This window comes from Chanos chanos, chromosome 4, assembly GCF_902362185.1.
Source record: "Chanos chanos chromosome 4, fChaCha1.1, whole genome shotgun sequence".
Taxonomy (NCBI): domain Eukaryota; kingdom Metazoa; phylum Chordata; class Actinopteri; order Gonorynchiformes; family Chanidae; genus Chanos; species Chanos chanos.
The window spans coordinates 32826036-32851805 of record NC_044498.1 but is presented as its reverse complement, the minus strand read 5'-3'; the positions used below and the strand labels follow the sequence as shown (position 1 = coordinate 32851805).

Below are 25770 nucleotides of genomic sequence, written 5' to 3'. Positions count from 1 at the left end.
AGGGCTAAAACCTCAGAAGCCTTGTGTTAACAATACCCACGGCTTACATGCTTTAACATCTGTACAATTCAACCCCATGGTTTTCGAATTAGATTTCTGTTCTTCAGTCAGGAGAAATCCAATCTGCTAAGACTATCTCGCCATTTTGGAAAAAAAAGAGGTACTGATAAGAATCGAAATGTTAAAAGCTAAAAGTAAGAGTTTAGGAAGAATATCAGATTAACCACAATCTGTTCAATAGAATGCATCGAAAGATTTTTGGTTTTCCTGTATCTTCCTCTGATGGATACTGGAGAAGCACCTGGCTGAGGTCAGTGAGCTAAGGCATTCCAGAATCTCTCTATGGACAAGCCAAGAGAGGATATATAGCAATATTTCATCTCTTTATCACTCTCAATCTATTACGCGTGTAATGCAAACTACCAAGGGGGCAGGAGGTGGGCTGCAAATGTGTCCCAGGGGTGCTGACCAGTGACTCACAGATTAGTGAAGTGTGCCTACATGGGTCTCCTTAATGTTCTCATCACTGACCTTACATTGTAATTTAGGGGACATACATTCATTTTTGCCATTTTCGGTTACATTTCTGAAGTTCTGATGCTGAAAGAGCTGCTTAAAACACATTGGACCTCAAACACATCATTCCATGATTGTTTTACATCTCTAAATTTTTTGTGTGGGAAAAAACTATTGTTATAAAAATACATTATGTAGTTATTTTTCATTTAAATATAAAAGTGTATATATTGTTTTGATACATCTCTCACTGATGACAGCCAGAATAAGGAAACCCGCGCATAGTCATTAAAAATAAATTCATAAGGAGAAAAAAAACATTTTTTTCTTTTTACACAATAGCAGAACTGCCTCACAGATGAAATACTGCATAAGCAGTGCATCTGAGTGTTATTGCTGCATATTCTGTGGTTTAGTACCAAAAATATTTCTTCATTTATTTGTGTTGCTAAAATGGGAGCCATTTTTGACATATTATGTGCCCGGAGAGAGTGAACTAATTCTCAGTTATCTCTTTACAGTCAACATCACTGGTTACATTTGGGGAAACGTGGAAATGCGCTTGTACTGTGACATGGTGTGTAGCAGGGATACATGGATTTGAATAGAACATGTAAGCATGCCTTGGATGAACTGCTTACACCTTTTTTTTATTCTCTTTCATTTGAATTCCTTTCTCTGCTCTGCCTAGGCCAGTGCAATGTGTGTAATGTGAGATATTAGCTTTTGAGCATTTGTATGGATGGCAGACTGCAGGAGTGACATTAAAAGCTAGATGGGCCATCTTGAAAGATTATGTCCTGAAAACACAACAGGAGAGTAACAGTAAATCTGGGTTAAGACACCTCATCTGATGTTTTCTGAGGGGAGCTTGAAGGACGCCATTTGTCATTATGGGATCTGTAAGAAGAGCTTGAGGATAAAAAAGAATGGGTTTAAACATGGCATTAAACTGAAATAAAGTATGAGGAGCTCATAGATGATGCTTAAGACACTTTGACCAATTTACACATAAATATCCACAGTGCTTCAATTGATTTAGGCTTTCACAGTGATATAGGTGAGACTAGAATCATGACATGGAAAAAAAAGAAAAAAAAAAATCAATGCGGAGCTTTACACACTGGCAAATCAGTAAAAATGGGTAGCTTCTTAGTGTGGTAAACCTGGAAACATGGTCATGGGCCTGGGAGTCATGAGAATACTGAGATTCACATTTCAGAATTATATTAATAGAATGTACACTGTGTTTGCCAAGTGACTCTTGACCCACAAACAAAGCAATGTGCTTCTTCTACATAAGTAATCCTGTATAAATATGTGTTAATACCTTCGAAAAGACAATCCTTTTTTTTCAGTGTATTTTTCAGTTCTTGGCTGTAATGTGACTGTTGCACTACATGGTTTTTAGTTTTGCGACGGCTACTGTAATCCTTTGTCTTAAGACTGCTTAAGGCATTTTTTTAATGAAGTACGGAATCCAATGTTACTTGCCACCTTGCCAGATCTTGACTGGCCATCAGCAATATACCACTTCAGATTCCAGCATTTGTATCTGTCATTTCTATCATAGTCCTTAGATTCAATTCAAAAGCAAGCAAGAGAAGCTGTAGTTTCCTTAAAGTGGGGAGGCCGAACACCTAAAAGAAGTTCATCGTGATGCCATTCGGGTGTGTAATTTTAGATTACTTATATGTGTATATAAAGTTTTATGCTGCAAGTTTAGTACTATTCAAACAATCTAAACAGCCGCAGTGATGTAATAAACGCAAAAATAAAAGCTGGTGGTATTGTGAAAATAAACAGGTTGCTGTAAGGTAAATGTAGAAGTTGTAGGTGTGGTAAGGCAGTAGGCAGATGTCCTTCAGAGTCGCAGTTTGTTTTCTCTGGCATTTTGCCCATGTGTTTGTCCCAAAATTTACACAGCAAAAGGCATTGCCACTTCCTTCCTTGCATGGACTGAGGAATTAGGGGAATATAATTGGAATTTCTAATTTGTTTATCAGCTGCAAAACTAAAATATATACCACAATAGCACATTTCTTCTGATTATACTGAATAAGTGCTCAATATTGATCAGGAAAACTAATGGTAGTGATATGCATTGAAGTATGGTAATTACAAAGAATTTTTCAGGAAAGCATGGGGTAGGAATTACTAACAACCAGCAATTATTTTCAACAAGTTGCAGGAAATTAAGAAGTATCTGTTGGGGTGATTACAAACTAAACACATAATATTTGGATGGAAGTTAACTGTAATTATTTTGAAATAATAAATAATTTAGAATGACCAATCCTATGTAATTTATGCTTATTCAAAATGGATATGACTTAGTATTTACCTAACAATTATTTGTCAGTAATTAGTATAATGAGAAGTCGTTTTGAACTTTTTAAAATGATTTATGATATTAAGCAGTCAAAATTTTGAAATCACTTTGTAGTGGAATACTACATTGTAGTAGTTAATAACAAGAAAATACTATGGAGTAAGGAAAGTAAGATCTAGCAGATACATTTGATTTTTTTTTTTTTTTGCAATGAAAGATTGCTTTTTAAATATGCTCTAGGCAATCCTGTAGCAATAATTTGTATGATATGTGTGGAAAAAGTCTTAGTTAAAGGGTATGACGTAATAAATTCACATTATATTTCGGAAGAATGAGCAGTTGAACTATTTAAGCGCAGCCCTACAAAACCTAAAAGGTACATGATACAAAAATTAAGAAGTGTTCTAAATAGCAAATATAGAGAAAGTAAGAAAAAGAAGTATTGGGAAAAAAACATTCAGTCAATCCATATACATTTCATCTATATACCGATTAATCAAAATCACATTTTAAAGAATGAGAAGTGCATTAGAAGGGTACCTAACAGTTAGATAGCAAATTCTCCATGCTGCTTCATGCTGGAGGTGGGTCTGCAGTGAGAGTGGGCATTAGTTATTGAAGTTAATATTAAATAAAAATGTTATGGAAAATACTGTGTATAAGGTTTATCCAGCAAGTGTCTATACCTCTGCAAGAGGATTGTTTAAAGGTGCATTAGCATCTCTTGCTCTCTTAAGACCTTGCACTCAAATCAAAATTTAGTGTTGCAGTGACATGCAAAAATAAGATGTTTTTTCAACTGCTTACTGGAGAGTGGACTTGCATGCTAACTTGAAAGAATATTTAAGTGACATCTGTTTTATATATCAACCACCGTTAGCATTTTTGCTCGGTTATTTGATATTTTTTGATGCCAGTGCTAAACATGTATGAGTCATGAACCAGTGTTTTGTGTTAATTTATTCAGGAAATTCACCTGCCACCTTACTCAAAAGTCTTCTTTTACATAATTTTGTTTCTCACCCCTTTTCTCTCAATTTCTTGTCCTAACATAAGTCTACCTCCTGTTAGCTCCATTGCATGAGTCCAGGAGTGTAAAGATTAGTGCGTGCATCCTCTGAAACACTCAAGGTCACGCACTACCTCTTTTGTCACCTAGCCTTTCTATTCAAATGTACTGTATGTGGAAATCAATGCCATTTCCTTTAGAGCTCCCTTTCAGGTGTTTGGATGACAGGAGGATACCCATGCCTGACAGCCCTTCCCAGAACACAGTCAGCTGTGTATTTCACCTATGCCTAAACCAGCTGGTAGTATCGGAATTGATTTGACCCTGCAATCCTTGCGATGGTACACAGTATAATTTACCAGTGCGCCACTCAAGCATCACGTTTTCAACCTAGCACTTGACTCTTGTATGATACAGACCACCGTTAGTAGCAGTCAGCACAGAGTGCAAAGTCTGATGTTATTTTGCATCTCTCCTCTCACAGAGTCATACAAATGTTTGTCTAGTTAGGTTCGTTAAACAGGCACGAGAAAACATTGGACTTAATAGTTGGCTTACAAAGTAACAGAATCAGTTATTACACATATTGTGCTATTGGCTATTCAGTACTGTATTGTTGTGTTAACTGCTTTTTGATTTGATCAAATTAGTCCTGCTTTAACCGCACTTACTAAGGTACTACCAAACTCATTAATTTCATACAAATGCTAAAGATACCAGCTGTAGTCTTATTCTATAAAACACATCCACCCACCACATTATCAGATCACCTATCTGGTTTATTAAATCCACCTCCTCTCTATGCCTTCTGTGGTCATTTAGTTTGCACAGAGTTTTTTTGGATTCAGCCAAGATTAGGGTTCTGTTGCTCTTCTAAATGCAACAAATATGTCAAATCAATACTCGCTTTCAAGAATGTTTAAGTTAATCGGGTGTGTTTGTGGATGGAATCTCAGTCGGTCTGCAATGTAGTGGATTGCGGATTGTCACACTAGCAACCTTGGCAATATCACGATTTGCTGTGTGCAAGTGGTTCGAAACATGCAATTCGGTCACAGTACATTTATGTTGCACCTTGATTTTTCATCGTCTCTAAAAAGAGTCCACTGTCCTTATAATCAGAGTGTCTCTTTAAATACTAGGACCTTCCTTTGTTCACCACTGATCAATGTTATTGAAAAAAGAAACGATTGATCTCGCACCTGACAATTTGTCTCTTACTGGATTGAAATGTGCAAAGATCTCCTATAACCCAGTGATCACTTGGCTCTCTAATTTATACGTAATGGTCTTAGCATGGAATTTCTGTTGGGGAAAAAGCATTTCAGATCCATTGTCCAGCCGCTGGCTTATGATTTAAAAAAAAAGCAAGCTGGTAACCCTATGGAAGGACACTAGACAAGGCTCTTTGTTTCTGAATACGGAACTGTGTCTATTTTTATAGAATATGGTTTGTTATGCAAATGTATTAAAAAAAAAAACAAAAAAAACCTCAACCTTACACTCACTGTTGTTCTCTGATAACCTTTTAAGGCAACGGCGAGCATTGAATAAATGTGCATCACTGCTGTATGCTTGACTTATGCAATAAATCACACCTGACGCCCCAGCCTACATATTTCATTTGTTATTTGCTTATTTAGTTATTTGTTGAATTCCTATTTTTTCACTCACTTAGAGGTGGATTGAATTTGAGAGATAAAAGTTAGTACAATGAATCTGAGAGATAGAGATATGTTTAACAGTTATTTACAATATGTATTTAAAAGATGTGGGGAGAAAAACGCTTTGTGTAGTTTTCTCTGTGGTCTTATGTGTGGATATAACCAAACATAATCCTCTCCATTGGAGTGATCATAGCTTATCATCCTAAGAGTGAAGGACAATTAATCATGAACACAGGACAATCGCTCAGAGATCTGTAATGACCCACACTTCATTTAACAACGTATAATACATCTCTCTTGATTGATTACTGCTAGTTATATCATGAATTATGATTACATTTCAAGGTCTGTTTTCTTCCCATTTTACAGGGAGGCAGGTGTTGTCGGCACAAAACAGTGGCGTTCCTGCCAGTGTCTTACTCCCTCTAGTGAATATCATGTCTTCATTATCCATACTATCAAGCGACACTAAAGTATAGAGCAAAGATTAAAGTTGACGCTAGCTTCATTTGTCATCTGTGCTCACGAGCGAAAATGTAAAATGACCAACATTTGACATCTTTGGTTACACTGTTGGCAGTTTGATGGTACTGGAAATTGAAATGAATGAATATTTCTTTGGTTTGAATGTCTGATTGAGATCTATCTCAATATACATTTAGTTCTGCAGTGTTCATTTATACCTCTCCCATGATTCATCAAACTGTTCAACCAACTATTTTGAGGTTCATTTATTAATATTCACCAGCTGCTTTTACTTTTGAAATTACTTTATTGTGCTGATATAGATTCAACATCTGTCTTCAGATACAGCCTAATTTTTTATTACCAATGAAAGATATGACCTTTTATGATTTATGTCTTTTAATGCATCCTTTAAATTTTTACTTTGCTCAGTTCCTTCTATTTACATGATAACGCTGCTTTTTAAAATCTGTCCATGTCTTGTACCGCTTTGGTGGCTGCTTGCTTCTTGCATATATGTTGATGTCATGCCTATGTAAGATGTTTCTGGACACTTCTCTGAACCCAGCTAAGGTTTGAAAACGTCTGAGGGAAACCACTGTGTAGAGCCAAGTGTGTTCCTGCTCCTGCAGTATGACAGACATCCTCTCTCTCTCTCTCTCTCTCTCTCTCTCTCTCTCAGTCCTCTGTAGCCTGTGAGTTCCTGCTTCATATCTTGCCTCTTGCTGCTTTGGCATTTATTTCTGACACTAAATCCAGTTAGAGTCAGTTGGCCCCTTGTCTTGGCACAAGTTCCAACCAGAATGTCTATTCTCTCTTATCTCACCATGTGTCCTCCACATAGCACCTGCCACTGTGTTGTATCACTCTTAATGCTCTACATGGCATCCACGGGACTGCTTTGCTCCATTGATCAATACATGGTCCACGGGTCAGCTTCTTCACCCTGTGATAGATGTGACAATTTTGACCTCACACACTGGTAGTCTATAGGAATTGGCTGTGTTTCCTGTTTGAAGCTGACACACACACTCACATACACATGCACACGCACACACACACACACACACACACACACACACACACACACACACACACACAAGATGCAAAGGCACAAAGACACCCACACATACATGTCACCAGCTACATACAGAACATACTGGAAAAAAAACCAAACAAACACAAAAACATTGAAAATGTGCTTAAACATCTATTTGTCCTATTTCTGTTGAAATGATTTGTGCCACAGAGTAAGCACAAAATAGATTCATTTTGAGAATAAAGAGCATGCACACTACTACGTGTAGTGACATAATAACACACAAGAAGTTGCAGGAATATATAAAGAGATCACACATATACACACATACAAATACAAATATAAAACTCATATAAAAACCGGTTCTAGCAGTCCAATCTAGTGGAGGCCTACTTGTCTTTTGAAAGCTACATCTACAAATCTTTTCTCCATTGATTGGAGTAGGACATCAGGACAGTTTAGACTACTGACAGCAGGTTCCACATGGTGCTGAAATATATTTTGTGTTTGTTCTCCTGGCTAATACAGCCTACTTCATTTAATATGATTGTGACAAAATTGCATTTTAGAAAAAAAAAGAAAGAAAAAGAAAGAAAGAAAGAAAAGCGATCAGAGCATGTTATAACTACTTATATGGGAAACTACGGCCCATGCATAAATCCCTTAAAACACAAAATCACAATGTCATTTTCTCCGAGATGGAGTTTGAGTCGTGAGAGGAAATTACGGAGAAATAATGCGATCCATCTCTCTTGTGGCTGCTGAAGCCCAAAGCTCTTTTGTTTACGTCAGTCATACATTATTTAGCAATGCCTTAAACATCACCACCATGCTGTCATGAGAACAGGCCTGTCTCATTCCACAGATGAAGAAACGTGCCTGTTACTTAAAAAACAAGCATCTACACCCACACCTCCGCAGATTTAATCATTAATTAATCTCTTTTGTGGGTGCGATTTGTTCTAGGCAACAGTAATCACTGCAAAATGCGTAGAAGATGAAGTCACGTGATGGTTTCAGTGCGTTCTGTTTTTGATTTTAACATAGTTATAAGGTAGAGTACACAGCTTTGTTCGTTAAATCAATCACTGAATTAGATGTAGTTTTATGTTTTGTAGCACAATGAGAGGCATAACTGATATGCATTGCACATTATCTTAAATCCTTAAACCATGTCGCTAATGTTCGTGTTATTTTAGTCAGATACATCAAGCCCTGCATAATTTTAGTGCAGAATTATACAGAACTGCTGTAGCTGATGTAACCATGGTAACAGAGGATTAAAGCAGTCTCTACCGCAACTTTATTCATGTGTGGCAGAAGCTAAGTTGTAATGCAGCGCTGCAATCTGTCACTCACATATCCTCCCTGAAAAGTTCTTAAGTCACTCAGTTGTGCTAAAATATTCCATTGTGAGGACATGTGGGGCTAATCTAGATCTGTTTTCCTTGTGTGTCAGGACATAAAGAGGTGCCATGCTCTGTATGCGTCAGTACACGCCATCACAGGCTCAGTTATTGTTGCAGTAGTCTTTTATTTAGAGCTTCTGCCTCTGATAACTGAATAATTGGCACAATAAAACAAAGGTATACCTTCAGGTTTGTGTGAAGTGATTCACTACAATAGCCACTGTCATATGGAAATATGGAAATTTGTCATTTACCAGAAGGATTTTGGATGCCCAGGCGAAAGCACCTTTAAAATATATACTTGAAATCTGAGACATACCTCATTGCTCAAATTATATTAATACATAATACATAATTTATGGTGATGGGCATCAGGGGGGTATTCCAGAAAGTGGGTTTGGTGAAAATTCTGGGTTAGTTAACTCAGAGTAAGTGGTAAACCTCCTAATAGAAGAGCCCCTATGGCTTCATTCTCCCAGCAAAACAAAGCCATAATGCTCTTCTATTAGGAGGTTTACCACTTGTTCCAAGTTAACTAACTCAGAGTTTTCACTAAACCCGCTTTCTGGAATACCCCCAGGTATTAGTAGTAGTAGTTGTTGTAGAAGTAGTAGTAGTTTAGAAGTAGCAGCAGTATTCTTCTTCTTCTTCTTCTTCTTCTTCTTCTTCTTCTTCCTCTCAGGAGGAAATATAATTAATAGTATTCACAGCAACAGACAGTAGACTGTAGGAAATATCTGGATTCTATATGTGGATATCTTTTTATATAATTTGTAAATGAATGACTGAAATGGTGCTCTAGGTTCATGCAAGTCTGACATGGATATTGAATCATTTGGTTTAAGAAATGGCTTTTGGTCATACCGAAAAGCCAACTTAAATAAGATTTCAAACTTGTCTGAGACATTTCACAGGAGGTCAAGGGAAGAGGAAGAACTGTGTGGTCATCATATGAAGGGAAATGTCAAACACTCCGCTGAACATTCAGGAGGGGAAGAACATATGATGTGTTTAAATATCCACTGAGCACTTTGCAGTAATGACAATGGATAGTTAACTGGATGCTACTGCATCCATGGCTTTAAGAAATCCAGCCAAATCTGAAATTTGAGTAGATGATTAGAGACATTTTAGCACTCTTATTAATTCAATACCTGGATTTATGGTTATAGGAAATAACCCATTATAGGCAATGCTTTTTTGATCTCTGAGGCTTTTTGTTAGTGCTGACAGTTCAATTTCAGTGTATCTAAATCAAACAATTTGACTCATTCAAAGCACTAGGCTCCAGTGGAAATAGAAATGTTTTTGATATAGACTGTGATTTCACACTCAGGACAGTTTGATTTCATAGATATCAAAGTGTCAACAAAATACCAGTAGGTTACTGGCACGTGTGTTTGCTTATTTCCAAAATGTTTCATTTGTTTGATGAAGGAGAGATAACTGAACTGAATTAATAACTGATACAGTCAGTATTTTTAGGTTCTAAAATGTTTTAGATGTTTGGATGCTTACAAATTACACCATTTCCCAACCCTTTCCCTGTTTTAGATAGTCCAATTAGTGACTGACTCTACGGCACACCCGTCACACAGTAACTACTTCAGTGTAGGTTAGGAAGGATACAGCTTCGATCCTCCAATAGATGTAAAGCATACCAACATGTCTTTACATCTTTTCTGCCTATTAGCTACGTAGCATTATTGACTGACAGTATGTGTGTGGAGAAGAGCTCAGGTCACGTGACAGTAACAAATGCACAGGTCTCTGACCAACAGTGACAGGAGATGACATGTCAGAGTGGGCGTGGCTACGGCTGACTTGACCACACATATAGCAGCAGCCAATTGTGTTCCGTCGAGACCCCCAGCCAAAGTCACCAGCTGTTGCTCACCGGTGGGATTTGGAGCATGAGTCCCGCATTTAAGGCAACATTTAGCACTCTGCAATATTGACTGTTGGACTGGCAAATATATATTTTTAGTAAAAACAAAATTGCTTGGACAGATAGATTTTGTTAAATGGGTACTTTTTTAGTCCAAATTGTAGGTGTCATACTTATTCACATGGCTAATGATTCCATTAGTAGAAGAGCCAATTACTCCACCAGTTTCCAGTCTCTACCTCACACTTGCCAATTCACATCAATCAATTATTCAGGAACAAACATGTTTTCATGCATTTTTTTCTCCCATATCATTTTCATGGGTTCAGGGCCACAGTAAAAATTAGCATGCTGCATTCTGTATTTGTGCATGAACTTCTTACACCGCCAGGCCAAGATTTGTACTCCACTAGAGTTCCCAAATTTTGGGAATGATTGAGTGTATTAAAGAAAACTACAAACATTCCTTTATTGTATCAAAGCACTCCTTTACAATATGACACCTCAATGGACAATCTCTCTCAGAAAAACAAAAAAACAAAAAAAGGCCATTTGATCCATAATTGTAAAATAAAACAATAAAAAAAAAAAACTCAGCACAACCCATAACACAGAACCCCTGCAGGAAAAGTATTCTCTTAGAGCCATGTCTTTACCATCTGCCCCATGTGGTGTGCCTCATTGTCTTGTCAAAAAGTTGGATTGAGGGATACTCAAAAAGTGGATTCAGAGAAATTACGGTCGTATATATCTGCCAAATTAGCATGTGAGTGATGAATGTAGACAGAGTGACTGTGAGCAGGTGCGTGCCAGTGCTGGAATCAGAAAACTGTGTGATGGTTTTAAATTTGTTTGGTGGTGAGGTGCATGCCAAAGCCAGTAGCAGTAGTAACTAATCAATTGCTGGGTTGCTGTCTTCTGTTTGCTTCAAAGTTCTCGAAGTGATTAATGGTAACCTGATGAGTAAATCATTTCTGACAACTTCTGAAAATAAATTTTGGTAGTCATTTATTCATTACTTTTCATTTTATCCAACCTCATAAACTTTTCTGACTTTTTAAAGCTTTTAGCTGATTCAGTGCATAGTCTGCCTTCTCTTTTTTCTTCTTTAGTTTTTTTTTTTAGTCAGGTAAAAAATTTTTCAGCACAACATTGATGTGAGCGGCATACCAATTTTTCTTTGTTCTACACATATTAAGCTTCTTGTTAATATCTGGTTTACTTAAGTGGAATATCCAAAGACTCTGTGTGTGTGTGTGTGTGTGTGTGTGTGTGTGTGTGCGCGCGTGTGTGCGTGCACGTGTGTGCGTGTGTGTGTGCGTGTGTGTGTGTGTTTAGATGTACATGTTTAGAATTTTAAATTAGATTATGAATATAGGCATTCTGTGCATTAAAAGACAAATGGTACTGGGATGCTGTAATCTATGCATTTAAGAATTCCTCCTGTAGACACTTTTTTTCCTTTGGTAAGTGAAATGATCTCCTTAAAAGGCTGCAGATTAGGAGATGCTAATAGATTAGTCAGTGCCATCCATTTAAGATTGTTGTTTAGATTTTTGAATGGTTTGCTTAATGTTGAAATCATGCAATATGTTAAAATTAAGCATCTGTTTCCATGGTTACTTAATAGAGGATTAGCCCATAATGTAGGTTCTGTCTTCGGTTTGAGTCACGAGAGAAGAAAAACATGTGATGTAATGAAATACTCTGAGAGAGAATGATCCCATGGCACATGGACTCTTTGTAAATGTTTGCAAAATCGCTTTGCTGTAACAACAAACTGTCATTAACTAAATATGCACTGTACATATTTAGCACATGTTTCGTATTATGTGATACGTAGAACAGTCACAGACAATGACAAGCATATTCTTTTCACATGGGTAAGTTTGTCCTTTGGGTGCAGTTAGTATCAGTCACATGTTCTGGAGTGCTCAGATTACAATGATCAGTCTGCACTAAGCCGCATGGAATTACGGAGCTTCAAACAAAACTAGAGTCTTACAAGCTGAGTCTCGAGTCATATATTTAGTTATACTATTGATCATTTGAGTTTGACTTATTGATCATTTGGCTTTGAACACTGACTCTGAAACAACTTTGGGATTCGACTTGTCTCTTGGGTTTAGGGGTTATGCAGAGTCACTGTCTCACAATATTCTCTGTATGTGTAAATCCGTCCAAAAATCTGGATTCCCCCCGGCCCCTTCCCGGGCTGATTCCTAATCAACAGGAAAATTTTTAAATAACAAAATGCTAGCTTTTTGTTTTATCTTTTAATCTAGATTGGATATTTGGAATCCTAACAGTTTTGAAATGCATGTTGTGTACAATATGAATATTTGATAGTTGTACTCAACCTCACAACCCTGCTTCAACCAACGAGCTTTTAAAAAAAGTGTTTTGAAAGCTAAGACATATTTGTTCATAATCTTTTATTTACTTGAAGCATGGTACCTTGGAAACTTTGAATTTATCAGTTGGAGAAGGCAGACGGTATCAGTGCAGAGAGAGTTTGGGGGGGGGGTCTGCATTTGTCTAGCAGGTGACAGCTGCTCTGATATGCACGCCAGATTCCTCTCAAGGTTGTGCAGACATTTACTTGAATGCAAAATAAAAGGAAATAAACCACTCGATTTTTTTTTCAGGCAACACTTGCAGGTCTGTAGAACATGGTTTAAATACGTGCCTTATTTGCTTTTGTTTGAACATGACCTGTAAAGACAGGGGCAAGTGTCACCAGTGATGTGTGCGTATGTGCATCTTGCACATGTTGATTTTTCATAGCTTTTAGTAGAGAATGTGCGTGCTTGTTTCTTTCCTTTAGATTCAGCTTTAGATTTTTGCTATTTTAGCCATCCCCCTCCCCCCTTTTTTGTCATCACATATCCTGTTGATGGATTTAAGGACGTGAATGGGAGTTCTCTTTAATTGAAACATGGAATTATGATTCCTCTGATGCGTTGATTACTGAATGACTCACTCTGCTTCTTTCCAAACAGTCTCTTACTCCCAGTGTGTTACAGTTTATGCAATTATAGGCGATATCAAGGCGCTCTCCATATCATGTTTACTGAAATAAACCAAATTGAAATGTGGCAGAGGTGTGAATCACGTTTCATTTTGCCCTCGGAGTCTCAGAATGATAATGAAAGCTTTTTTATCGCTGTCAACTGAGTTTATCAGACAACTCTCTGTAACTATGCTAATGAATTACATTAGAAATTGGTTACTTTTTTTTACTGCCTGGTATGTTGAATTAGGACTGGAAATTTGTTGACAAACATAATTTTGTTTTAAATTATGTTTGCATATAGCATACTGTGTAATGTGCGGTGGCAAATATTGTGGTAACATTGCTCCATAAAGTGGTCAGTCAGCCACACTGAAAGAAGAATGCAACAGAATTTACCATTACAGCAAATGAAAAATGATTTTTATAATTTTATTTTATTAAATTTTATAACCGTTTTCTTGACTTGTAGTTCTCATGTTAAGGTCATCATTAGGTGGTTTACAGCAGTAACACTGATAATAAAATACTAATGCTGCTTTATGTTCTTATTGTAGTTGTGTGGTCCTAAACAATGCTCTGATCACCACTTTGGGTTTTGCTATATTGCGCTCAGTTCTTCACAATGTGACTGAAACTACAGTCACAATGACCAAATGGCGAATGGCTAGGCATAAACCATTCTTGTAGGACTACACATACATTCTCATCGTGATAACTCAGTTTGCAGTGGTGCGAAATTCTTCTTGCAAAGTACTTATACCTACTTAACTCAGCTTTAGACACAATTTTCATGGAGAAAATGTCTGTGTCCATACATAATTTGCAATGTTAAATTCAAGTGGTCAATTGTCTCAAATCAGACTCCAACATGTGTCAGGACTGAATAATTAACTTTACGTTCAGCTCTCAGAACTTCAGTATGAGTTGGGGGCATGGCAGGGTGACTCATCGTTATTGGAGACCAACTAAGCCACATAAAACCAGAGAGGGAGTCAGGAAAGGGGGTGTTTGAAATAACAGGAGACAAATCGGAGACAGTGGTTCTAAGAGAGGGCAGGCCTGCTCAGTGGCCCTGGTGTGATGAATATAAAGGACAGCTGAATTTGGATCAATAACTTTGTTAGCCCTTGCAGCTCAGCATAGGTTGAGAGTGGGCATGGCTGTGTGGTGAGTGTAGTAGAGTCTGCTGTCATTTCAATGACTTCAACTTTCAGAAAAGAGAATCAAAGACATCTGATACAATGACGTTTTTATATACAGTATTTTGACTTGTTTATTTGGTTTTGAAGTTTTGTGACATGATAAGGTTCAGGACACTGGGTTGATGGTTCAGAGAAAATGTTGTATTGTCTAAAAATGGATGTGCAGACAACTGAGAAAAACTTTTAACCTGTAGGAAAACTTACAAATGTGTCTCAGTGGCACATTTAACATGCTTTAAATTCATAGCTGTTTCCCAGCAAATTTATCATTCCTAATCAAGCACATATCATTTTCAAGCAAGACATTAGAAATTTCTTTATTCAAAATAATCTGTTTTGGTATCTGAGTCCTGCTGGGTCATTACAGAGGAAAAGTGTGGGAATTTATTGACCAGTGACCTCATGCCGGCCACTGTACTGATAACCCCTACAGATCAATACGCAGTGCTGTCAGAAGGACAATAAAGACTGTATTTCTGTCTTTATTTAACAAGGTGGTCCTCTGCAAGGGCAAACACGCTTTCTTGACTTAAGTTACCTTACACACACACACACACATACATATGCATATGGACACACACACACATACATGCATGCACATGGATACATTCACATGTGCATGCATGTAGACACATGCATTTAGCTGATAAAATCATACTTTACTAATAATTATCAATCATGATATTACTGAGGGAGTGTAAAGGACGAGTAGTTTGTGGAATGACAGAGTGATAGGCTTAATCAGAAGGCCTGTTGTCTTTAGAGCACTGAGCCAAATTACCAGTATCATTGCATTAATGAACGTGGAGGGGGTTTTGGCTCAAGTACATCCCCCCCTTCTTTTTTTGTTTTCTTTCTGCGCTGAAGATGATTTTGGAGAGAGTTTGTTCTGAACTGATGATAAATGGTGCAGTTCACGCTATGTGTTCTCACATTAAGCTGCAGAGCGTACAGTTTAAGAGCTGTCCTTGTCAAGACATGTCTCCAGGCCGTGGTTTTGTCGTTTTCAAATAGCTGCAACCTTTTTTTTTTTGCCTTTGCTTTTTTTTTTCTTTCTTTTTTTCTTTTCTGCTTGTGTTTTTGGTTTTGTGAACCACTCTACATTAAACGTGCCATAATTTATTTATTTATTTTTGCAGTACATGTGAATACATGGTTTATTACTGAAAAAAACAACAACAACATTTCCCTAATGAACTTTAACATTTGGTTAGTACTGATAAGCAAATGAGCAGGAAAATCTATACCTAGATAAACAAAAACAGAAGCCATACTTTGAGACATTAAAGGATATCGATTTTAAATAGTTTTTAAAAGTAATCCAATACCATTGTAGTCATGCTGAAATGACAGCATGCAGATGGTAGGGGTTTTGAACCCCAGACAATTCATCTGGCCGCCATGGGTGTGTGTTTTAGGCATATTTTGTGTACAAAATGAGCGTCAACACTTAAAATATGATGGCACATTCCATCTGTGCTGTCAGCTTTTCCACTGTTTAATCTGCTGATATGTTATCAACACCTGTTTTTTTTTTTTTTTTGTATTAGGAAAATCTAAATTTTCAGCCCTAACCTGCCAACTACCAAATCAGCTCATTCACAGGGCACTATAGCATTATGTATGTCTGACATAGTGATTTCTGGATGAGTTTCCATGAGCCAGTCCTCTATCAGGAGTTTGATCCTGCTTATTTAGTAAAGGAATATTTCATCTGCCTACTCACTCTCTTGAAATACAAAAGGAGGATGACTTTAGTTCTCTCTCTCTCTCTCTCTCTCTCTCTCTCTCTCTCTCTCTCTCCTGTAACCCAGAATTACTATTCGCCCTCATCAACCTTCTGCTCCCATTCGCTGACTGCTAATGTGCTGAGTGATTATGTTTGGATCCAGAGTTGAGTAAAATAATTATTTTCAAAGGTTAACCAAAAAGACATTTCATCAAATAACCCTTTAATCATGGAAAAGTTATATTCTAAGTCTCTAATTAGAGATAGGTTCAGTGATACACAGAGAGGAACATGGAGCATGGATAGATGGAAAGAAGGAAGGACAGAGGGATAAAAGAGAAGATGGATGGAATGGCCAGAGGACAGACTAGATGAACAAAAGATAGAGAGATTGATTTAATGATCTCCACACTTCATTAAATAATAAGCCACATTGTTGAACAAACTAATGACTGGCTGCTTAACTATTGCTTATGAGCTGGGTTTGTGTATGTTGTCTTCTTTGTTTTGTGGGACATCTGCCTCTGACTCTTTGTTACATCTGTCTTTTATATATATCCATAATGAGCTATACACGACTTAGACTGACACAAAGCTTTGTGTGGCAAACCAGAGCAAAGAATGAATTTGAAATCAGTATGAGCATCTACACATATCTACACTCTTGTTCTCCCTCGCTTTCTGTATCTGTCTATCTCACTCTCGCTCCCTTCCTCTCAGTTTATTTACCTTCAGTTAATGATGGTGGGCTGAGAGTATTAAGATTTAGTGTTATGTCGCTTTCAGAGGGAGAAACCTGGAGGGGTTGAAAGGACAATGGTATAATCTCTTTCCATCAGAGATACTACACCTCTTTAATGAAACCAAATGCACCCTTGATTATCTTGGTCCAAGACTGTGTTCACTGTAAATATAGGGCTTGTTATGATTGCATAGTTTTCTTGTGCTGTAGATAAGCTGAATTATGATTATGTAATTGTACAATGAACAAGAGACATGTATTTGTAAAATGTTATTCTGATGGCCTGTCATTTACGGGAACTTGTACCACAGTGAATTCTGACTATAAAAATATTTCAGCCCCTGTTGTTACCTATGCACTCATGACCTTCAGTAACTACTGCCTCTGTCAATTAATTTGCAGCAAAAATACCATCAGTTATAACAATTTACATTAATCAATTATAGTTGAAATAAAATATGGCAGAATGTTTACAAACTAAATACACAAAAAGAACAGAGAAAGATCCACTAAATTACAGTTTCTTTTGTCTGACAAACCTACATGCTCTCTTTTACTACACAACTGCACTGACAACATAAATTCCTCTAAAACATCGATGAAAGCACATAGCATGCCTATTAGAGGCAGCATTTGCATGGATAGGGGCTTGCTGGTTATGTTTATTGTTTAATAGCGGGGTGATTACCCACACGCATTAATCAATATCATTAACTGCCTGACTCTTTAATCTGCTGTATTAAAATGATGCTCTGGTTTTGAATTCATGCCATTCTATGACTATTGCCTATTCAAAATAGATGTCACATGGGGGTTGCCTCTTCATTATGTGGAAACCAGTGCTTTTACTGCATTTCCGCCTAGTCACAAACGTGACGTCATTAATATGCCAGTCAGTTCTAAAGATCTCAGCTAAAGTTGTAATTCTGGAAAGGTTACCATATTGAAAGCTGAAGGTTTTCTGTCTCTTTCTCCCATAGGTGAACCTTGTGGTGGTTTGGTACAAGGACTGAATGGAACAATTGAAAGTCCAGGCTTTCCCCATGGCTATCCCAACTATGCCAACTGCACCTGGATCATTGTCACAGGAGAGCGTAACAGGGTACAGCTGTCATTTCACACCTTTGCTCTGGAGGAGGACTTTGACATAGTCTCCATTTACGATGGGCAGCCCCAACCAGGCAATCTGAAAATGAGGTAATGAGATTTCTGTTTTTATTTTATTTTATTTTATTTATTTTGTCTGTGTCTTTTTCTTTTTTGTTCTTATGCATTGTTGATTTGCAGAGACCTTAGTTAGGGGTCATATTATTTCTTATGCATATTTCATAGGGGGATTATTTTGCCAAGAGTTTGGATGATAAGCAGCTTGTTCCCCCTCTTGTCCTCTGAGTCAAGGCTTTGTGTCATAATCTTGGACTTCTGCACATGAACACTCTCAACTCACAAGCTCTTCACTCAGGATATGAGAGTACAGCTCCATCCCCGTTTCTACCAACTGTAGTCACAAATCACAATGGAGCTTTATTTAAATATAAATCACACCAGACCATTTTATGCAAAAAAAAAGAAGCTTCTACCACATCGCAGCAGCACAGAAAGGGGAAAAAATGTTCTAATTAAGGTTCTAGCGCAAATTTGAAATGCGAGACTCAGTTCCCACAGTTGCCAAGGATCCACTTACAACTTTTTGAAGAATGCCAGAAGGTTGGAATAGCAGGCACCATTTTGGAGTTTGAAGTGTATAATGGAGAGCTGCGATCAATAAGAATGACGGCAAAGTGCAAGGGCTCCAAGTGAAAATGGAGCGCCTATAATTAGATGTAGAATGCTTTTAAGTGTCAGATGATTAACACGAGTATTTGCATAAAGGCAATAGTAAGACTGTTTAGAGCCCGTGCAAAGAAGGTTGGGAATTGGGCCCTGGTTTAAAAATGTTTACTGATCTATAAAAAAAAAGAGGGGGCGGTAATAAGTGAGCAGGTAGTGGAGGGTTACATTTGTCTGCTCCCAGTACTATTTCCACAGAGTAATTGCCTCTAAAATGCACTTAAGAGGTCTAGTGATGCTAGGTATGACATATAGCATTGGTGCCACAAGCAGAAACAGGAGATGTATGGCATTGGCCTCTGGGCTTTGATGTTGTGTTTACCTTCCTACAATGACTGTTATTACAGTCGAAACCAAAAGAAACACTTTTCCTTGATTTCAGTGCCTCTGAACTTCACTTACTTCCACTGTAGATGTGCCTTTTTACTGTGAAGTGTCATGAACTTGCATGTCAGGTTACCCCCCCCCCCTCCAAAAAAAACCCCTGTGTCGCTGGTGTGGTTCCATTTGCATTCCCATTTAGAGTTAATAGTTCTAAACTGTCAGCAACACATTATTTTCTTTATTTATTTAAACTGAGCAATAATGTCAATGAACAAGAAATGAGTTGGAGTTAATGGAACCCATGTGGTATGTTCTAAACATACGCCAGAGGGTCAGATCATTGTAGATCAAAGTCTAACTGCAGGAAGTAAAAAAAGAAAGAAAGAAAGATAGATAGACAGATAGATAGATAGATAGATAGATAGATAGATAGATAGATAGATAGATAGATAGATAGATAGATAGAAAGAAAAAAAGAAGGAGGGCACTTTGTTTATTTTTTATTCATTTGGTACATTACTCGGGTCTTTGAATTTATCATGATGATTCATTTATATCTTTCTTTCAACAGTATACAATTAAGGCTCTGTTTACACTTGGTTTTAAAATCCGTCTTGGACCATCGGATCACAAGTGGAGAGCACTATATAAAAGTGTAAATGACCACCAAGACGCATTGTGATCCGATCACTCAAACCACTTGGCATGGTGGTCTGGGACGCATTTGACCACATATCTTTTGTAGTGTAAACGCTAATGTGTCCTGATGCGTCCCCAACAAGGACGTAACAGGGAAGTATGTCCAAAGAGCAAAGCCTGTACATGTGTAATATGTAAGGAATTATAGCGAAATACACCCCAACAGGGTGATGCAGGACCCCGACACACAGCGGGGGGGCCTTGAATCACCCTGAAGGTTTTTATTTTGCTATAATGACCGGCTTGCTGTACATTATTCCGCTTATTACACGGCTACTTACTAACGAAATCAATAATTTGATGCAAATATTGATTGAAAATGATTTTATTGATTTAAAAGTGATTTTATTGCTTCTGCTAAAAAAAAAAAAAAAAGTTCCATAGCAACATTGTGTTATACATAGCAGTGGTCTGCTATACAGAAATAACAGGCCACAGAATGTCGCTTTGCATCGGGGTCCTGCATCACCCTGTCAGGGCTTATTTCGTTGTACATTATCCCTTACTAGAAACATTGTTTTTTGTAGTTAGCCCATGCTAAACAAATCTGGCGATAGAGACTAAGGTAATAGCTCTCTAGCGAAACTGACGTAGCAGTAATGGAATCCGAACACAAGCGGTCAGCTGGACACCTTGGAGATGTATGATAGACACAGGTGTAAACGGAGGTGTGTTTCAGCTGTCCACTCGTGATCTGATTGCCCAAGACGCATTTTAAAGCCTGTAAACAGGGCCTATATGATTTATCCTGAGTAGCTGAAATACCAACAGATAATACATGTATCTTTCATGCAGAAGTCCATAGAGTCAGTCAAACAATATTGGTAACATTTGCTTTGTGTGTGAATTCAGCCGTAGCCTTCAGTAATGTATGTGTTGTAGATTTTGTTCCAAAAGAGACAATAGCAAAAACATTTGTGTGTTGGCATCAGATGAATACACATCAGATCAATGAATAAGACAAAACCTTGCACAAATCAGGTTCCAGCAATCTATAATATTTTGACATACAAACCGCCAACACTTCCTAAGTAATATGAAGCCTCTAAAAAGGCCAAAGGTATATATGTATTGTGAGAAATATTACTCTGATAATAATTCAGCTGATACTTTTGTAACTCTCAGTTCCACCAGTGTTGCTGTTGTAATGTTGGCATTGTTACCATTATTATTCTTGGCAGTGGCTGTAATAGTTGCCGTGGTAGTAGAAGTAGAAGTGAGGTATGGGGTATCCCAGCTGGGAAAACATTAAAGAGAACTTTGAGAGCTCATTTGCACGGGTACAGAATGTCACGGCGAGGGGCTTACAAAATTTGAAATATTCTTGGAGCTGCTTATCTCAGAGGGAGCACATTGGCAAGGGACCTACCAAGCAATGCTGCAGATGGTGTAGCGAATACTTGTTTATCTTAATCATCAATCAACCAGACAAACAGACAATGTTCAGTCTTATGCATGTGAAAAAGACTATTTCTAGTTATAGTAGAAATATAATAGATTCTCTGTTGAGCATTTTTTTTCTTTCTGAAATTATAGACTTGTTTCTTCTTTTTCTTTCTTGTTTACACGCAAGACTCGAAAAAATATATGGTGACATTACTTATAAATATTTAAGTTGCATTTATTAATATTATAATACAGTTGTATAGGGTTTTGTATGCCAACTGGCATAATAAATGGACTATTGTCTCAAAATTATTAACAATAAACCCATAAGTTTTAGATCATTTGGCAGAACTTCACAGGCTTGGGGCAAGATAAATCATTGGGTGAAAAAACTACATGCACAGCCTTTGAAGTCAAAATACACTCACATGCTGGCATATCAGTGGCTTCTACTGAATATTTTAACACTTCTTTGGAAAGAAAAAAAAAATCACAACTATCAGGATTCATGTGTTTGTCTTGAGTGTACATTTCTTCGTGGTGGATCATAGCACCCTCAGAACACAAAGTGGTCTGCTATGCTATCAGATGAGCTGCCCAGATTCTTGTGCACGACTTATTGCAAACACATTTGATAAAATCCATAAATGTGACAGGATTTAGCAGGATTCAACTCATCATTAGATTTGATAGTAATGACAGCAATGCAAAAATAGCTTTGTCTGTGAAATTCAGATTTCTTTTTAATATTGTTTTTTTTTTTTTTTTGACAAAAATTGAGTGGGTAATTCTGGCAGTTTAGCTGGTCAAATAGACTTCAAAAAAGTAGTTAACTCATGAAAATAAACTTGTTCAAAGTACCACCAAAGTACTATAAAATGTAAATTACTAAATGTAACTATCACTATAGTGCAACTAGTCCTTAACACTGGTGGATTGTGGTGTGCTACCATAATGTATATAGGACCATCAGTATAAACAACACAGTTGATAATTCAGTTTTTCTGAGCTGAAGTTGACTATAACATGACAAACATTGTCCTGCCCTGGCTGCACAATTATCCTGATACTCCATTTATAATGAGTATTCACCAAAGTTCCTCCTTATTTGGTTGTCTTGATTTGAATCGCACTCTTCTCTTAACTCTTACTTCAGTCTTCTCTTTCTTTCTCTGTCTTTCTCTATTTCTTCTCAGTCTTCCACTGTTCTTCTTTCTCCTTCTCTGTTTTATGTGGCATCTTAATTCTTCAACAGTGATGAGTCATTGTAGCTTCTTCCATGCATGCTGAATTTCTAAGAACTAAATGTAAAGTTAAGCAATTCAGGACCACCCAAATGGGCAATTTGTCACTTGAATTTGTTATTGAATGTCATGCATTTGTTAGAATGGAGACAGGAAGGGTTTTTGTCATGAAAAGTGTGCATAAAGCTGAGACATGTTAAATATTTTTCAAAAATAGAATCAGTCACCAACTGCGAAATGAGTCAAAGCAACTATAATATGTGTTTGCAGTTCTGCAGAATTGGTTTATTGGTCAGCTAATACATTAGATCATTTTTGTGTATACTTTCAGTTCCAAGTATGTAAAATCTTGGAGGAAAAAAAAAACAAATTCTGTGCACATCCACTTAAGCTGTTTGTACATAAAATAAGCCACCATATTTGAGTTTTATTTGATGGTTGTCTCATTAATTTTCTATCCGCATGCTGTTCACTAAAACTTAATGAACTCCATACTCCCTCTTCTAAGTGGTCTTAGAATCCTACTAGTGGGTATTAAAAAGTCTAGTTCCTCTCTTCAGAGGGGAGAGAGAGAGAGAGAGAGAAATGCTATAGTCATTATGGAAAGGATTATAATACAAATATCACTAAATTTAATCATATTATTAAGTCATCTTCACATTGTCTTTATCATCTTTCTTAAGAGGGTGATTAAAGAGTGACGTTCCCACCCTCCCGCTGTCTGGTAGCACGGAGAACAAAATGTGATATATGCAGTTCATATTAGCTTAAATCACTGATACATGTTCTCATAAATTAATTACTTTTTGGGTCATAATCCTCTTAGGGCATCTTAAATGAGATGACACTCTCTCACATAAAGTGAAGCACAACTATTGCGGTCGTTCGGTTTGTTCCTAAATTATGACATATGAAAATAATCAATGACAGCTCTTCTAGCTTTCACCTTTCACACAATCACAGAGAGAATTTGTGGAGACAATAACAACTCCCATAAAAGAGGATTCGTCCAACACAATGACATTACATTGTTCATTCAATACTACATGCAGTTTTTAAATTGTTTTATGTACAAAATGTCATCTGACATGACAAAGAAGTTTGCGGATGATATAATAGTAGAAAATTTTCCTCTGACTCAAAACAGATCTGTTGTTATTGTATTTATTCCCTTTAAAGTTGACTAGATGTGTATAGGTCCCCCTTTGTAGCTTCACAGAATCATGGGCCTGACATGATTGTGCTGACAACTCTTTGCTTGTGCTAATTAAACCTAAGCCATTAGCTGTGGGCCTAGGAGCTGTCGAGCTGAGATAAGCTCATTGTTTGTGCTGATGGTCTCACGGGCCACGATGAAGCCGTGTCACACGGGCTTTACAGGGTGACACTATACATACGATGACCACTGGCTTCAATTCACACACAGCATGTGGTGTATGACACACAAGTGCTGCATGTTAGCTTCCCACTTGATTGCTTTCTCTGTTCGCGGATTTGCGCTTATGCAAGACGGAGGATGTGTCAATCACTTGCCTCGCTGGCAGCTGTGTCTCCCTGCCACAAGGTGTCAGTGGAGCCTTAATCCGCTCCTTTTTATGCTAATGATATGCATTCATCATACATACATAACAGCGTACCCTACATTCAGCAGGAAAATAGGCCAAGCACAGATAACCGGTGACTTGAACAAATCCAAGACATGGGAGAGAGATCCAAGCTAGCTTAACTAAGAAAGCATTTGTAAAATGTAGGAGAAAGTTGCTTTACTATGCTAGTCTTATTGAAGCACTTTCATAATTCTATAAGCCTCTTTATCCAAACAGATATCAAGCTTTTATTTTTTGCAATTCTTCAATGGTCAAAGTTTTTTTTCCCCCACACACAGAAACTCAGCTACCCAACCACGCGCAAACCTACACACATAGACATACAGGCCCACACACACGCAGAGACACAGACACACACATGCAGATGTGCACAGATGCAAGCATACACACAAACACACACACAAGCACACACATGCGTGTACACACACAAACACACACACACGTGCACACACACACACGTGCACACACACACACACACACACACAGAAACACATATCCACTCATTTACACACAGACAGACAGACAGACACACACACACATACACACGGATAGACTTGGTATCGAACTCCAGGTGCATTGAAGTGAGCTGTGTATCCAACAGGAAAACGGAATAAACCGTGTCTCTTGTGTAAGCACAAACGTTGCATAAATTCTTAATCTGCACATATGTCACATGAATACTTCATTGGTAGCATTTCATTTGGCACCTGGGACTCTAAAGGTAGCTGAAAGACTGGCCTAAAGAGGACATGGCAGCGCTGAGGGAGAGACAGCCCTGACTGACTGATAAGACACATTATACGACACAGCTCTCTCACTCTATGAAACACCGGCCTTGCTACGCAGTGCTGTCCTTTGAGAAGGATATTTGTCCCTGCCTTTGCAAAAACATACTCTTCTCTGTGGGTGAGAGAAGGCAGCAGAAAAAAGAGAAAGAAATTCATCTTTAACAATACGGAAATAAAGACTTATCCTTTCCTGAGGCCTTATGGAGGAACATGAGGAATATATGCTGTTATGATGAAAGTTTTATGGACAACACACATGCACTGCGCATCTGGGATTACTGATTTTTTTATTATAATTTTTGCCATTACACATTTTTTTTTCTATGTATCGTTTCTGAGAACTGTCAGGTAATTTGCATTGCGTAAATTTCATGAGATTCAAAAGCCTTCCTTCACAAGGATGTTGGATACTCTGTATAACTGTGAAGACCATTGGAGGACCAGGTTTAGATGAAAAAAATTGTGGTTTCCATCTGTTTGTGTTCTACTAGATCTGGATTTATTTGCATTTAGCCCCCTGGGGTCCTACACTGCCAACTGGTTGAGTCTTGCCTATGTTTTTTAATCACCCTGTGTAATTAAGCTATTTAACTGAATGCTACAATAAACTTGTTAGAGTGACCCCTCTTTCATTTCACTGGAGCCTCTGTGGGAGCTACGGTGCATGGTGCATGGTGCATGGAGACTGCCAATGTGTGACCCTCTCCTCAGAGCCTTGCAAATTACTCTACACGATCAGTTCAATTAGTTATCAAATACATGTTATCATTTCCATCTCTCTGCATGTGTTTGTTCTTTATGAGTGAGTAATACTTTCAGTTGGACATTACAATCTGTTACTAAAGATCATACCCTTGGCCGTTTCAGTTCTTCAATGG

The 25770-nt window shown here is 37.6% G+C and overlaps 1 protein-coding gene across 1 annotated transcript in view; it reads left to right on the top strand.

Annotated features, from left to right (window-relative positions):
* Positions 1-25770, top strand: part of csmd1a (CUB and Sushi multiple domains 1a) — a 256232-nt gene that overhangs the window by 50967 nt on the left and 179495 nt on the right. Inside the window, exon 4 of the mRNA XM_030772244.1 lies at positions 17995-18211. Coding sequence (XP_030628104.1) covers positions 17995-18211 — 217 coding nt within the window. The remainder of the gene's footprint in view (positions 1-17994; positions 18212-25770) is intronic.